This window comes from Ochotona curzoniae, unplaced genomic scaffold, assembly GCF_017591425.1.
Source record: "Ochotona curzoniae isolate NIBS_2020 unplaced genomic scaffold, NIBS_Ocur_1.0 scaffold_4812, whole genome shotgun sequence".
Classification (NCBI taxonomy): Eukaryota; Metazoa; Chordata; class Mammalia; order Lagomorpha; family Ochotonidae; genus Ochotona; species Ochotona curzoniae.
Window position 1 is genome coordinate 942,129 of NW_024467124.1, and position 17,082 is coordinate 959,210.

Sequence of the window (17,082 nt, forward strand, 5' to 3'; positions counted from 1 at the left end):
CTCAGAGGCTGGCCTTGGTTGCTTCAAAGGGGCAGAGATCTCTGTACTGCAAACGAAAGATCTCAACTATGCTGCAAGGTCTCCTGGGAAACCGGAAAAAAATCCCCTCTATCACCACTTTTGCTATGAGGAAAAAGACAAAGGTTTAGAGAAAACTATTAACTTCAGTGTGAGGTGAGGGTTTCACCATGCCAGGGGTCGCTTGGCAAATGGTTGTGCCATTAGACTCAGAAACCTCAGGTCATTTCAACGCCGGTTCACCCAGGCTCAGGGGGTGGAGAGGACTTGAGGGGAAAGTGGCCCAGAACTTCACAGAGCTGGGTCTACACCAGATACTGGCAATCATTTCAGCCAGCCTAAGTCTCAACTTTGATTTTCACTGGATATCTGCAGCATTTCTCCCCTCTGCTTTAGAGGTCAAAGCCGCGGGGAGCACCATGGCGCCGATCTTGCTCCGCAGCGATCCCCCCTTCTGGCAGAAACTGTCTAGCTCAGCTGCGCCTGCCCTTTACACATTGTTCTCCTGGCATGCTTGGAGCTGGCATGAGCCATGGGGAAGACGGATACTGATGTGACACAGAAGGAAAGTCCCTTCCAGGTTCCCTCCCCCAGCCAGTGCAGAACTTAAACCTGTCATGGAACCTTGACATTTGGGTTACTTTGGTGCTGGTGCCAGCAGGTGGCGCCCTCTGATGTCGTGATGTGGGGTCAGGGAGTCACTTAGCTACCAAGGTGAGGCCTCTTCCTCTCTGTTCCTGCTGCCCTTGCTCTGCCTCTGTGTCCCACAGGTGCACCTGTTCTTCTGCCATGCCATGACACAGGAAGAGGGCCCTCCCCCTAAGCAGCCCTTAACCTTGGGCTCGACACCTCTAGACCAGCCAGAAACAAGTTCCTCTCCTTGATGAATTACCCAGTCAGTGAAGAACGACCAGGATGAGCCCCCAGGTGCTCTCCCCGCTGGGGTCTGGTGTGACAGGGGCGGCTTCTGCCACCCGTGTGCTGAAACACCGGGAATACACCAGGACTGGTCACGGGCCATCATTTATTGAGAATTCACACAAGGTAACATCATACAGGACATCAATTCCAGGACTTGATAAAAATGATTGTCACTCACTGTGCTTCACAAAAATTTCTTTTAATGAATAAATAATTTGATGAAATCAAAAATATTTACAGTATAAACACACAGAAAAGCTTTGGATCTCTGATCGTTGGGTCCCACATGGGTTGAGCTGAGTCCTCCCAAGCTTCTCCTTTGGACACAATACAAATCTGATAGAAACAGGAACTCATACAACATCTCTTTATCCATTCCACGTTTATCTGTTAGTTCTGAAAAGCTACAGGAGTTTCTATTATGCAACATGTTAAAATACAAATATTCAGTAAAATAATATATCATCATAATGCCAGATAGCATTCTCCACAGAACAAAGACGGACACTCAGCGGCAACAACAGAGGCTCATGGGCCCCGAAATCATCCCCCAAAGGTACAAAACCCTTCATAAGAATATAATTGTGCTCTTCGGTTGACCAGATGTCTACGCTGCTCTAACAAGCCGGCAACTGGGAGTACAGTATCTGGCTGGGCGTGTGATTCCGTCAGCAGCAGCATGACTGGGAATTGGGCAGTGCAAGCGGTTTTAGAAATGCGCTCTGGGGCTCTTAAAAAGAGCCAATTATGCAAAGCACAAATAAGCATATTGAGAAGTCTTCATCTCTCCTACAGGAACACCGTGGCCCGTCTCGACCCTGTGGTATAGAGGGCTTTGCCTGCAGGCTGGTGGACGCCATCAGCCGGAATTCAAGTACTCCAGGGCCACCTCGTAGCAGAACTTGTACTGCTCCTGAAAAAGACGAAGAGGGGGAAATGCCAGCTCTGTAACATATAAGCACTGTTTTCTCTGAAAATAATAATGACAGACAGGAGCCCATAGGGAAGGATCTGAGTTAGCAATGACTCGGGCAAGTCGAGGTTCTGAGCCATGAACAGTCACTGTTCAGAGATGCTCCTGCAGGGCCTGGCAAGCAGGACCTGGCTATCTGTGCTCATCAGAGCTCCTGGAAAGTTCTGGACAACCGCAATACACACACAGCTTGCATCTAAAGGACTCCACCAGCTGTAGACTAAAAATCTTCAGAAGAAAAAGCATGTGTAACAGAACATGCCCAGGCTTTTTTCACGGTCACGAGTCCCTCCGCGGCACAGCAATTCATGACAGTGGTAGTGTATTAAGAATGCTAGGATGATGGCTCAGGTTCTGCAAATACTGCAGTGCTGATGTCAGGGAGTGGAGCACCCGTGGCAACAGGAGGTGGTATTTGCAGATCCAGCTCATCTTGCGAAGATTTGCCCCTCTTCTCTCTTCTCTATACACAAGAGCTCGTCAGCAAATGCAGATTGTTGCTTTTTTTTTTTTATTAAACTGTTGAAATGGAGAAACTATTGCTTGCCTCAGGCAAAGTGATAGCTCTGATTCCCATTCTAGTATTTATAATTTTTTTGTATTTAATGCTTTCTCAGTTTTTAAAAGAATTTGAATTTCAAAACCCTAAAAGGCCATCGCCAACCCCACCAAGCTGACACATTGGTTATAAGCGACTCTACTCCTCTCAGTCTTCACAATTGTTTTTTTGTGCATCCTAGGGCCAGCTGTCTCTCTCATGGGCGTCCGGGAGATCCAACCCCTGAGCACATGCAAATGATCCTGCAGGAATCTAACTGTGCAGTAGAGGGCGGGGACTAGGACTTGTCCTTTTAACACATTCCAGTGTGGTTAGAGGAGACTGAGGGGCTTGCAGACATCACTGCTAAGGAGCTGCTGCTGGAAAGTCACCAGCATTGCCCTGCCTCAGGTGTGATTACAGTTTTCACAGCAAGCGGGCTGCCAATCCCTGAGATGCTGTGATAAGCGGTTTCTGAATCGGGAAAGTGAGGGGAAGGAGAAGCAAGACCCTGGATGCTGTGTCCCTTCCTCCAGGCACCTGGGTAAATGCCTATACTCTTCCCACACTGATTACATTTGATCACTAGTGTGGGCCCGCCTGCTGTGGCTTCCTCTTGTAGTTCACTTGTGTTAGAATAGTGTAATTAAGCCACATGAGCTCTCCCTGTGCTTCATGGAGGAACAGCACATTCATGCCTCGCTCCCAGGCACCTTCCAACGTGGGCAGCATCAGCAGGCTGCAGGTGGGAGCAGCGGGGGCCCTGGCCTGCTCTCCTCTCTCCAAGCCATCACCAGGGAAATCTACTATTCCTTTCCAAGACCCCCAAAACTCTGTCCCTGACCAGCTTCTTTAGGCCGAGGTGAATATTTAAGTTCCCAACTTGGTCCATATGGGAGTCCCGAGGCCAGACCCCCTGGCAGACAGCTCCTCTGCCTATGACAGCAGCTGCTGCTGTGTCTAAGGAACTTGGGGGCCCACAGCCACTCCCGGTACTTCAAACACCCCACTTCAGCTGCCAGAGAATATTCAAAAATAGTCTATGAGGGTTTCCTGGGGCAAGCCTCCTTCCCTGATGCACCTGCTTTACAGAAGGAAGGCAGACTTCTCTGTGTTGGCTGACAGGTCCTTCAGGCTGAAAAGGTCCTTCTGATGGATTCCCTGCCAGGAACACGAGGCAGTCCCTGGATGTTAATCATCATACATGGGAGCACTGGGTTCAACACTCCCATCTGGTCACATGGGGTGACCGGTCTGTACCAAAGGCACCAACAGATTCACACTGTCGCTCTAATAGCTCTGCAAACTGTCTGTGGTACTTTCTCTAGCCAAGGCCCTTAGAAAGATCCATCCACCCTGGTTCCCTGGTGAGATGGCACTGGCAGGGGCTCAGCCTCCTGGAGGCTGGTGAGAGCAGCAGGTAGCTCAGGCTGGCTCTCAGCATCTCTGGGGAGCCAGGGACAGTGTTGCTGCTACAGATGCTGGGTGTAGCTCAGGACCCTCAGCCCCTGCCTCTGGGAGCTCAAAGTCAGATGACCAGGGAAGGCAGGAATTCCAACATTTTTCTTTAATGTTGCACCAAAAATTGGTATCGTTTCATTTTACTTTCTCACCAACTTTCTGAAGTCTCCTACTATAAACTGTCCCTTCCAGAGCAGCGTCTGTGGAACTGCACGCAAAGACCAGGCTGTGCACACACATGTGCTGGAGTGGAGGGAGCAGGAGGCCAGGGCGTGGGAGGGAGCTCAGGTCCCTACCTGGTCTCCACCTAGTCCCTGTGATCCATATCCCTGTGGCCAGTCTTCCTGTACTTGAGGATGGGTCTGGAGCAACTCTTGTCAGTCCCCATGGATTTTGAATAGGTTTGCATCAAAATTAATTTTGAATTTTCCTTTTTGAGTTTTTCCTATTTGAGGTGCCCTTGTACCAAGGAGCTAGTTGACCATACAAAGGAAATCCACAGTCTCCTTTGGCCCTACCACATGCAAATTGGCAGGCAAGATACTCTACAGTGCATTTTTCTTAAAAAACATTAAGCAGGGAAGTGAGACTGAGTCTGATGGCAAGTTGCAGATGATGGAAGAAGGTACCTTCAAACTCTGCAGAGGACACACAGGTGTGGAGTATGTGGGAAGGAGGGGAGCAGAAGGGAGAAAGGCAGGCTTTGTTTCAGAGGCAGTCATGTTACTTGGAAACCTTGTTAATACCTGCTGGTCCTCCTCCACCTCCTCCTGCTTCAGCTCCACTGCCCAGCAGGTGCACTGGTCCCTGGGCCCAGCAGGAATAACTGATCTGAAGCACAGCCTGACCAAGGGCCATTTGGAAAGCTCTCTGACTCACGTGCAGCGTGGGGTCGGCAGCCAGTCTGCATTACATACTATGTTTTCAAGGTTGTTGCTTATGAAGACTTGATAACTCTGATTTGATTGGTCTACCAGGTGTCACTGTCTGTCTCATAAATATAGACAATTGTTATCCATTAAAAATAAAGAAACTTGGAAAAACAGCAACCAAATACTCTCTGAAGGCAGGCTGCAGGTCCCTGGGAACAGGGCCCCTGGATGGCCCGAGAAGCAAACTTTTCTTATTGCTTCCTGAGACTGCACATGAGCGGGGTATGAGATCCCCCAAGGAGGGTGTACATTCTCTTGGCCTGAGGAGGCCCCCATTCTAGGAAGCCTGTCTGAAACTCAGTTTGCTAGCATCCTGACTGGGTGCTGCTTGGGTCCTCAGGTCCTGCCCACTCACCCAGTCAGGAGGGTTAACGGCCCTTCTCTGGATTTCTCCTGGTAATTGGGAATGGTGTGCTGGCCACTCAGTAACCACACAGCCACCGAGGGAGGAGTCACAGCTGTCCCTTTCCCACTGGCCGTGTCCCTCGAGGACCACGTGTTTGCGGATTATATGTTGGGCTACAGTCTATTTGGCATTTTGGTTGAATTGTTTTGTGTATGTTGCTGATTTTTCCCTCCTTCCTTTTTCTTCCCAGAAAAAAAAAAAAAACCAAGCAAAAAAGACCCTAAGTCCCCAGGAGTACTTTGTGAGTCCAGCCTGTAAGCTGATAAAACAGTCTGGGGCAGTCAAAAGTCAATGGACTTGGGGGTGGGAATCAGTGTCTGGTCTGGATTGCACTTGCACTGGGCTGGTTTCCTTGTCTGTAGGGCAGGTGTGGCACAGGTGCCCCCTGCCTTTGTGTGGATGACTCAGTACCGGAAATAACTCACGGGAACAGGTCCTGTAAGAAGGTGAGCCCTGTAGACACCTAAGGTCAATAGCAACCACCACCACCACCATCATCATTTTGATATTGCTTTTAAAAATGGCCGTTCACAAATCATAAACTAGATCCTTTAAAAGGTTGCTCTTTTAAAACAGAATGTATAGGAATCTCTTGACTTGAAGCAGGCTCCTTCACTAGACCAGGCCAGACACTTGGGGCCTTGACTAGACCAGTCCAGACAGGGTCACTCGGGCAAGCTGCAAACGAATTCAAACAAACATTAAAATGAGCCAGTCTGTCACAAAACAGGAGTCTTGCCATGGCCAGTCTGTGTACCTGCAGCAGTGGAAGGAAGTCCCCTGTGCTCTACCCCCAACTGGGGGAGGTGTTGAAAGACCCATTTCCAGCCCCTTTCCTCCTCCAGGACCAGGTTCCTCTGCTCATCTCACAGGAACCCCCACTCTGCTTGGTAGAATTCTCAGGTCAATAAGAGCCAATGCAACCTTCACAATGTAATGTACAGGCACAGTGCAGGGGTCTTCATAGTCATACTCCTTTCTAAGCGAGAATGTTTCCATTGTTTTGTAAAGAAACCCCCACCCTTCCAGCAGTCACTCCGATTCCACAGGTGCTTGGCAGCCACGATTCTGCTTTCCACCTCGGTGGATTTACCTGCATATTTCACACACAGGGCATCCTGCAGCCTACTGTCTGGCTTAGGAATTTTTGTCTCCATTTCACAGACGAGAAGAGCTGAGGTTAGGAAAGGACTCAGGTTTGGCATCTCCACAGAGTTACCAGGTCCATGAAGGAAGACCATGTCTTTTACAAATTTTGTGTTGTCCAATATGATGCCCAGCAAAATGGGCTGAGAAATATGTGCTGAATTGAACAGAACTCAGGTAAGACACTGGCTGACCCTATTGGTAACATGGTACTATCCTAGCAGAGCCAGTCACGTTTCTCATAAACAGCAAAGGGCCGTACTTGGGCAGACACCAGTGTCAGTGGGCCTTGGGGGAAGTTGGGATGCCCAAGGGTAGGTGTTTTCAGCAGAAACGTGTCTTGCTCCTGAGAAAGGGCTTGGGAACTAATCATGGGGGTCACTGGGATAAGAAGGAGCGGGAGAAGGGAGCAAGCATAGGGAAAAGACAGAAGACAGCAGCGATGAAGGACATGGTGAATAATGGTGACAGGCAGTGCCCTACATAAGCCAACGTTTCAAGCATGCAGTGTTGGTGGCAATATCGCCTGGTGCGTGAAGAACAAGGCCTGACTTCCAGTGGGGTAGTCCTGAGAGTCACAGAGGACCACAAGAAGGTTGGTCTCCACACCCTGACGGATACCCTGGGAAGGGCCCTGGGCTTCTCCGCTTGGGTGGAAGAGGCTGTCAATCTCATTGGGCAACATGGAGCTCAAAACAGATGCTTCGTTCACAGGTGCCAGTGTGATGCCTGAGGACACAGCTGAGCCAGGCCTGCCCAGGAGTCCATCCATACACATCCATGGGCACAGGGCTCAGGTTGGGGGAAAGAATCTTCCAACACTTCCATCTCCTCTCGGAGGACCTACTGTGATGTCTCCAGGTGTGATCATTTCCCCAAAGCTGTTTCTTTAGAAAAACAGGGCTCAGAGAAATTCAAGTGTCAAGTGTAGAGACACAGGAGAGAGAAGACTGATGGTGGCGATCCGCAGCTTCCTGCTGTTGTGATGGCTTCAAAGACACCCATCCTGGGCCTGCATCAGAATCTAATGAGGCATGCAATGGGGAGTCTCAGCCTGGGCCTTCCTAGCCTGCCCTTTAGGGACCCAAGTCTTGGATGGGTCAGGAGGCTGGGGAAGAGATGCCTGGCTTAGAAGTTGGGCTGACACAGGGGTCAGGAACAGGTGCAGATGCCCCTGCTGGGACTGAAAACAAAGTTGTGTTCTAAATGCTTTTGCCTCCCAGTGACTTCCCTACCTTTTCTCCAGGGCTCCCCTCAGAAGAATAATGGGAAGAGAAATGGGCAGGATCTTGTGGCTCTGCCTTGACACTACCAGGCTTCTACATGAATGGGTGACTTGGCCAACTGAGAAGCCCACATCACAAACCAGAGCCATGTGGGGTGAGGGACATGTGTACTGTTTCTGAGCTCATAGCCTACACTGGAGGGGAGGAGGCAGTGGGCTATTTCACTGTCTCAGATGGAAGGGGCCAGGCTCTGTGTGGGAAGACGCAGGGGGTTCCTCTCCCGTACTCCAGGCCAGCTCAGAAGCACCACCAGGGCGTTCTGGAACATGCTCATTATTCTATTCAGCTGCTAGGACAACATTCTGTGCTCAGTTCTCAGATGGCCTGTTCTGTCTAATAAAACTATACCAGATTTTTATCACCCTAAGTTAATTAATTCTCTCAGCCAACACACATATGTCTGAATACCAAACCAAACAGAAAATGACGTAGGGCAGAAAGTACCCAACAAACCAAACCAACGACACGAGCTCCTTCCTATTCAGTTCTAGAAGCTTCAAACCTCCTGAAAAAATCATTAGGACATTTCTTTTGTGGCTATCGGATAGTTACAGATTTCTCAAAAAATTGTACAGCCTTCTTAATGTTTCTTTGCCACTGGCCATATCCTAAAGCTGATGCTATCCTATTGGAGGGCTTAGCATCTAAGGACTCCAATTCTTCCACTAGAATCACCTGTAACTGGGGCTTGCTTTGTGGTGCAGAGGTTAAATTGCTGCTTGCGACCACAGAATTCCATGTGAATGCCAGTTGCAGTACTGAAATACTCCACTTCTGACCCAGGTCCTGCCAACGTGCCTGGAAAGGCAGTGAAAGATGGCCCAAGTCCTTAAGCCCCTACCATCCATATGGGTTCTTAGTTCCTGAATTCAGTCTGGCCCAGCCTTGTCCATTGTAGTCATTTGTGGCATAAACCAGTAGATGGAAGATCTATTAGTCTGCCTTTCAAGTAAAACAGTCTTTTAAAAAATTACATATAATGGCAGATACTCATAAGTTACTGCAGAACGGGGGCTGGAGGTACACTCTTCCTTACGGTCCAGCCGCCAGGGTCTCCATTCATTTCATAAACGGCTGCTCTTGTCCCATCATTTGCACCACTGACTTGGTCAGGTCCCTGCAGAGTACGCTGTGCTGAGTGGGACCTGACCATGATGCCCCAGCAGCTGGCTGTCATCGCTCACTACGATACCCAGCCCGGGACTCCTCCAGTCGCAGGTAGGGACCATAGACAGCCACTTCCCCAATTTCAACTCAACTCTAAACTTTCTTGAGTCCCTTTATTTTATTAGAAATCTGAACCCCGCCCCTGGTGTGTCACAGACCAGGCTGCTTTTGGGCCTGGTACACCTGGACCATCTCTTCTTCCCTCTTCCCTGCCCCATGCCATCCACAGCCTTGGCTCAGTCCTATTACTGCTTCCTTTAGATCCCTCCTCTGATCACACGGAAAGGAAAAAATCCTATGGAAAAGTCTCTTCCTTTAAGCTGCTCTCCTAGTCTCAACTCGCAGTCGTTGGCGTTTCCATAGCTCCACATAAAAGGAGATTTCACGAACTCCTCTAATAATTGCACATGGCCCTTTGTTTCTCAACTCCTTTCATGCTTCTCTCAGATACGGCCACCATAATTAAATGCAATATTCTGGATGTCAAACTCAAATTCGCAGCTTTGATAAATATTAGGCGATTAAGCTATTTATAAAATATATAATTTGAAAATCTGGCAGTTCACGTGTTCTGATTACTTCTTCTCTGTGAAGACTAACTGCTTAGCCATGTGGAAGGCACTGCCAGGAAGAGAAATTAATAAGGATGTGCACTTGTGAGTTTCAGCTATTTCCACATTTCAAAGGAGGTGCAACCTAGTCTCAGTGTGAAAACGGGAAGAGAGGCAGGGTGAGAAAAGCAGGGGCGGCAAATTCGGATACGCAAGCCGATCACCCCATGCTTCAGAGAGGGGCTCCTCCTCCGCAAACCATCATCACGCTGAGCTGGCAGCCACACGGCTGCCTGGGAACCAGGGAGGTCCCACCGACGGGACTGGGACAGGGCAGGTCAGGGGTCTTACCAGGAGATCCACCATGTTGGGTTTGTTGTTCCTCAGCGTCTTCACAGCATGGAAGACGTCCACACTCCTCTGGTGCCGGAGCATCTCACAGACGATGCTGATGGCACAGAACGTGCCGCTGCGACCTCCGCCATTCCTGGGACAGAGGACATCAGAAGATTGGCTCATGTGTGATCTGGGCAATGGTGTGTTCTAAGCTCTGGGGGACTCAGGATACAGGCCTTGGTGGCCAGGTGAACTCCCCGCCTGAGTCAGCATTTCTCTGCAGGATTGGGGGATGTCCAGGGGCTGCGTAATCCATAGGCAGGACTCAGAATTCAGTAACACATTAGAGTAGGCTAATCGTTCAGTTGGTGATTGTAAGTCACCTGCCAATGATGTCACACATCCCACAGGACCCTTGGCAGAACAATGAGTCCCCACCCCAAAGGAAAGGGAGCAACTTAGCCAAGCTCTGGAAAGACCTTTCTCTGCTTTGTCCCAGCTCTAGAGTCCACTCCCTTACGACCCCTAGTAAGAACCCACAGAAGAAAGGCTGACTGACTATCTGAATAGCATCATACCAAGTGCCTGCCAGGGAAACTGGTGACGAACGGGTTCAATGATACACCAGGCATTTAAAAAATCTTATCAGTATTTCATTATCTCTAAAATAGAAAAGCTCTTTTGAAAGAAAACAGAATTTTGAACTCAGTTAGATGTTTAGAACTATTGCAGGAAATAACCTCAAGAGCTCCCTGTATCCCAGGCTTGCTGGAGGAGAATGTCCCATTAAACTCTAGCTGGCACACCAGTCCTGAGCTGTAGCCCCAGGTCAAGGTCCACCAGCTGTCTGGGCCCCAGTCTAGGAGCTGCCTCAGGGCTCCAGCTGGATCTGAGCTGTCTGCCTCTGCAGCTTCTTCCAGCTGTGCTGTCCCTCAGTCTTTGCTTGCCCTCCTGATTATTGAGAAACACTTTGCAGAGTGTGGTCCAGTTATTCTATACGCTATAAAGGATAAGGAGTGTGGAATGTGGCCTAGAAGCCACATTGCCCCCAGCTCCAGCTTGAGAGACCCCCGAAAGGCACAGAGTCTTCATTTGGGGTCTCTTGTGATTGGAAACGAGGCCATGTAGTTTGATGGGAAAGCCAAGTGTCTCCCTCATGGGGCTCGTGACACACTGTCTGCCTATGATGATGTTCGCCTTGCTCACTTACTAAGATGTGGTTCACTAGAATTTTTTTCTCTGCAAAGTTACTACCCTTCTCTTTGTAACTGATGCGTGTAGGGTCTGCTGTTCCCATTGTTTTCTGCTTTTTGCACCCAACCATGGATCCTATCAACACTGACTAAAGTGCTTACTCAAGGGAGGTTTTCTACCTCTCCTCATCCTTCTAAATGTCTATTAAATGTCTGTTTATTTTTCTTATTTACTTTTACAACTTATGATGGAACCACACCTATTTTAATTATGTGAACTAAAATTCAACAGCATCAATATTTATCTTGTAGCTCAAGTTTTTCCAGCTCTGGCCAACAATAGTTCTTGGGACAAGCCTGTCCCTTTTTGGGAGCAGGGGTTTACTTTTGCAGGTAGGTATTTTCCCGGAGTCAGCTATAGCACTGATGCCTTCTCTAAGGAACCAACAGTAATTTCCTTTGTTTTAAAAAGCAAACACAAAATCACTGTCACATCTAAAATAAAGAAGCATTGCTGGTTTCTTCTAATCCAACTGCTAGTCCGTCCAATTTCCCAAATGGTTTCTTGTTGATTTTCAAAAACGTTCTTCTGAGCAAAGTTCACACAATGCATTTAAAGTTTTATTTTAATCCATAAGTTCCTCTTTGCTCTTTGGCTTTTCTTTTCCCTTCCGGAACTTACTTGTGGAGGAAATAGGTCCCCCGGTCCTGCAGAGAGCCCCACATTCTGTGTTTTTCTCACTCATCATATCGTGACGCCATTGTCTAACCTGCTGCTCTCTACCCATGCGCATCCTGCAAACTGATAGTTAGCTCCACACCCCAATAAGAATTCTGGATTTATTTACCAGGGTATTCCTGAAGAGGCAGCACAAAGTATCTGGTTGTTTCTTGTTTATGATTTTCACACTAAACATCAGGTGTCCGGTGTAGCCCATGGATGGATGGTAAGCCAGTAACTCGGTGATCTTTCACCATGGCATGTTACCAGCACCTGGTGTTGCTACAGGCCAGGGAGAGGCCTTGGTCAGTGTTCCCAGGCCTCCCAGCCTTGCTCCTCACTAGTATCACCAGAGCCACCAAAGACAATCTCTATTTTTACTTCTATTACTAGGAGTTTCTTTTGTTTACTTTTGAACTTTGTACAAACGGACTTGTTCACTACACACTTTTTTGAGTCTGTGTGAGAACTGATGTTTCTTGTTGGATCAGTTTATTCTGACAGTACATACATGGTCCAAGAGCTGTTGATTGTCTGAGCTGTTTCCAGTCTTCGGAATCCAGCATCTTGAGGAAACCTGCCATAAGCATGTCATGTGTTGTTTGGCTCATTTAAAGCTGGAGACTACAGATGAGTCTGGCCCTAGCAGTCTCGCTGTCACCTAGTTCAGCTCTACAACATCTGCTTCCAAGTCACTGTGTGTGAGAGTTCCAGTTTATCTAAGGCATCACCCACACTGGCTGCTGTCATTTGTGTGTTTAGAATCTCAGCTATTCTGATGGGTGATGAGGTCACACTGGAGCTTGGGTTCAGTACGTAGTTTCCTAAAGATGACGACTATCCAGTCATTGGCTATTTGGATAGCCTTCTACCTTGTCTTTAAACAAAGCTCCTGTCAAGATTTGTGTCCACTGAACAAACTGGGTTTAACTGTCCAGTTCCTGTTGCAGTCACATGATTAGAGAAATGCAGCACAAGCTCTCCTCCCACTGTCTTAACTTTTCTTCCTCTTATTACCATCTTTGGATGAAGAGAGGTGCTTCTTTTGACTAAGATTCAGTCGGCCAATCTTTGTCTTCAAGGCTAGTGTTCTGTGTCCTGGCTCCATGAATCTTTCTGATTCCCTCGTCACTGTGAAGATTTTCCATGTTTTTTCCCAGGAGTTTTCTTCTTTCATTTTCACACATTGGCTGTGATTCACCTGGAAAGGGCTGAACGGAGGGGCCCCCACCTACCCACGCAGGTGGGTCCTGCAATCAGTGACCCTTTGATGGGGCTCCTTCCCTGGCCATTCTCATGTGATTATTAGTCTTATTAGTTATGTGTTATGAAAACCCTAGGGGCCAGTGCTGTGGCACAGCACATGAAGCCACCACCTATAGCATTGGCATCCTATATGGACACCGGTTTGAGTCCTGGATGCTCTACTTCCAATCCAGCTCACTGCTAATGTGCGGAGGATGGCCTGAGCATCTGGGCTCCTGAACCCACGTGGGAGACTCAGATGAAGCTCCTGGCTTCTGGCTTTGGCCTGACCCAGCTCCAGCCGATGTAGCCATTTGGAGAGTAAACCAGCAAATGGAAGTGTTTTTTCCCTCTCCATATTCTGTAACTGGGTCTTCCAAATAAACAATCTTTGTAAGAAAAGAAAAATAAAAACTGTGCATAGACTTCAAAATTCTGACAAACGTTTATCTGTTAGTTCCATTTCCACAAACATCTTGAAGTAACTCTCCATCAGCCAGCAGCAGCTTTTGTCGCTTGCTGTCTACAGCTGCTGTTTCCAGCAAGCATTTCCAAACAGTGGCATGTTCATCCTATTCATTTATTCAGCTTTGGATGGACAGGAGACAATGTATATAAAAAATCTCTTCATTTGCACACACCGAATGTCTGGGGCTCAAGGAACATACACACCCCCAGCACCTGTGGGTTTGTTTCAGGCAGGAAATCTGCCCACAGCCGTTAGGTGGTGCTACATCCTACTGCATGCAAGGCTGTTGCTTCAGAGAGGAGGAATAGAGTGATTTCAAAGCCTCTAGTTCTGGCCAAGCCTGGAGCGTGCCTGTTTATATTAACATTACTTATTACATCGCCTATAACTTAAAAAAAAAAAAAAAACAACTTAGCTCTACAAATCTCAACAGAAACCAACATTTTCATCAGGCCTGGGTATCATGCTCACCTTGAGGTGGGAGGGGAGAACCACAGAGGCTTTCAAAGGGCCAGGATGTGGCAGGCAGAGGGCAGAAAGCACAAATGCCCACCTGGTCTGGCAAGGCTGAAGAGAGGCCACCACGGGATGCCACTTGGACCAGCCATGGCAGTGTTCACGGGAGGAGGAGGAGTGTGGACACGAGGGACAGTGATTTGGGTGGGGGCGGTCTTTGCATCTTCCCTGTCCTGGTGCCCCAACTCCCTTGGTGGGCTGAAGCCTCGGCCCTCATGAGAAACTGGTGAAGGCATGCCTTAGTTCAAGACGCTGGGCTCTCCAGACACAGGCAGATACACCTGCCAACGCTCTTTAGCAATTTATTTTTCTTAATTAAAAAAAAAATCCCACCCTGCAGGTTGAATACACATGGAGAATGCCATTTTCCCCAGCTGTGTTTTTATCAAGTCTGGATATGGAAACTGCTACCTTACTCTGAGCAGATATTATACAAGGGCAATTCACAAAGCTTGTGGAAAACAGAATTAAAGGGAAGTATATTTTGGGGGTGAAATAGTTTTGAAATCCATGCATAGCTTTTCCATAATGCCTCTTTTCCATGACTGTTCTGAAGACACTTTGTATTATGACTTGGAGAAATAAAAACGAGGGTGTGAACTATTAACCAAACCTTTTAGCATTTTCTACACAGATATTAAAACATTATTATTTCCTTATTTGAGAGGCTGAGAGGCCTCCCATGTGCTGGTTAACTTCCCCTACCACATGCAATGGCCAAGGCTGAGCCAGGCAGAAGCCTGGAACTCTAGACCTTCGACATAGGTGGCAGGGACCCAAGTACCTGAGCTGTCACTGCTGCCTCTCACGATGGGCTTGAGCAGGAAACTGGGGTTGAGACCTGATGCTGGGTGTCCAATTGGCCTTTCCACTGTGGCACTGCTCCAGTAGGCCAAATGCAACCGCCTCCCCAAGGAGGCTTTGAATGCCCTGGGCCCAGGACAAGGAAGTGGGCAGGGTCAGTAAACAGACTTTCAGAGGACAAGACCTTCTCCAAGGAAGTGCATTTTACTACACTGGGAGACGCTACCATGATGTACTCTGAGAAGAGGCAAGAGAAATGTGGGGGGGAGCAGCATTACAGGAGCCCTAAAGACTGACCCGTGCCCCTGGCCAGGTCTGTGACAGGACTTGGGTCAGGTGGCTGAGAGCAGAACCCCAGTAAGCTTCTGACGTGCGGTTCTGACTACACTACAGCGAACAGCGATATACTTTTGTACTGTCAAGTTCCACCAAGGCTCTGAATGCGTTCCCTAGCTTCCATGACTTTAATTGCCTATTCCATTAAGCCAATTCCAGCTGGCTGATGAGCTACATATGGTTGCCAATGAGAAAAAACAGGTGAGAGTGCTTTGGAAAACGTGATACTCTCTATTGAGCGGCTCTCAACCTTGGCTGCCCAGGGAAATAATCCAGGAGTTCAAAAGGAAACAAAGCAAAACATTGAAGGGGTTGGGTGTGGCCTATAGAGGGGTTGTTTTTATTATTTTTTAAACTCTCTAGGACTCTCATGTTCTAGCACCTGCTGGAACTGCCAGCCTGGAGGCCACACTGGAGCCACTGGCTCTAACCAAACCCTCTCTGGATTTCCTGGGAGAACCTGTCCTAATAACCACACATGCACCCACATAACTCACAGAGGCGCAGCTTCTTAAAAGCCTCTGGCATGATTCCCAATAGAAACACTGAATCATGGAGTACTCAGTGCACCTTGGCTAGGTGGGAAGAAGTCTGGACTTGTAGCTTTTGCCAATTTCCACAGGCAAATACTTTTGCAATGGGATGACTTCAAATAACCAGTGGGCTCTCTAGAAAGAGGTAAGCTCAGAAAACTTCTGACGGTTAACAGTGGGCTCTCTAGAGAGAGGTAAGCCACATGAACACATCCCACCAGCTGGCTTTTCTTCCCTTTTTTGGGCAGGTGGCAGTCCCAACTCCGGGGCCAATGCTTATCTTCCTAACAGTAACATTGCCTGCTGTAACGAGCTCCCGCACACTGATATGTTTTAAACTTACCCCTCAAACATCTTTGTCGATATTATTCGGAGGCAGGGCCTTTGGGAGGCGACTAAGGGTAGATGATGACATTGCTGGATTTGTTAAGTAAGGGGAAGGGATACCTGGGCCGGCAGCTGGCTCAGTCCTGCCATGGGATGCCCCGCACCAGGTGATGCCAAAGTCTGAGGCCCTCACCTGATGCTGGTGCCATGCTCCTTGGATTTCCCAGTTGCCAGAACCAGGAGCCAGTCAACTACTGTTCTCTACAAGTTACTTGCTATTACAGCAACAGAAAACAAAGCAAGATGCCACTCAGATACTGTAAGTATCTACTTTGTTTCCTAGAAAACCAACTGAGCCTCTGAAAGGCACCCACCAGGCAGTCCCCTTCTCCTCCAGACCTTAGTTCTCTTCCAGCAGTACTTAAACAAAACAGGGAGTGGGAGGGTGAGAGCGCATGGTGGGGCCCCGGCTGCTCCAAGGGGCACTTACAAGCAGTGCACGACTGTGCGGCCTTCCCCACCGTTGTACTCCTCCTGCCACTTGTCCACTTGGCGGATGAGCTTCAGGAAGGAGCGCTTGGACACGGGCGTATCCCTGTACATCGGCCAGCCCAGGAACTGGAACTGCTGCACCATCCGGTATCCATCTTGGGGCTGTGGAGTGGAGAGGAAACAGGTGGTATTCAACTTCACAGACTTCATCGTCTCAGCAAGGGCAGCCCTTGTTACCAATACTGTAGGTGGCTCCTCCAGCAGCCTGAGCTACTACAACACACTTGGAAGGACAGGCCAGATCAGAGCCATGGGGACTGTCCTATTTGGCAGAAACCAAGTGAGAGAGAACACACAGGACGGCACTGCCTTTGTGCCTTCAGTGGGAAACTGGCTTCACTTTCATCACAGGAGAATTAAGAGTAAAGGATGCTAATCCAGAGATGTTTGCGGGTTCTGCGGGGGCAGAGCGATACCCTGCTTCCCTGTGCATCTGACAGGCTTTTGATTACCAACAGCCACTTACTCTTAAGTCAGGAAGGACTACACAGAACTGCAGGATTCAAAGTGGTACCCAGCTCACGTTAGGAGCCTGACAACGGCTTGAATTTGGCCATGACTGAGTCACTTGGACTGAGTGGTCACAGGTTCTCACTCTCTTTACCAACTGGCTCGCTGCACTGGCTGCTCCTTTCCCAGCCTCTCCTCTGC

At 48.6% G+C, this 17,082-nt stretch overlaps 1 protein-coding gene across 3 annotated transcripts in view; it reads right to left on the reverse strand.

Annotated features, from left to right (window-relative positions):
- Window positions 1-1,026: 1,026 nt before the first annotated feature.
- Window positions 1,027-17,082, reverse strand: part of PTPRM (protein tyrosine phosphatase receptor type M) — a 773,655-nt gene continuing 757,599 nt past the window's right edge. For all 3 annotated transcript variants that reach the window (XM_040970558.1, XM_040970557.1, XM_040970559.1), the window contains 3 exons: window positions 16,370-16,533; window positions 9,751-9,886; window positions 1,027-1,852 (listed from right to left, as the gene is read on the reverse strand). In XM_040970558.1, coding sequence (XP_040826492.1) covers window positions 1,799-1,852; window positions 9,751-9,886; window positions 16,370-16,533 — 354 coding nt within the window. In that variant the 3' untranslated portion in view covers window positions 1,027-1,798. The remainder of the gene's footprint in view (window positions 1,853-9,750; window positions 9,887-16,369; window positions 16,534-17,082) is intronic.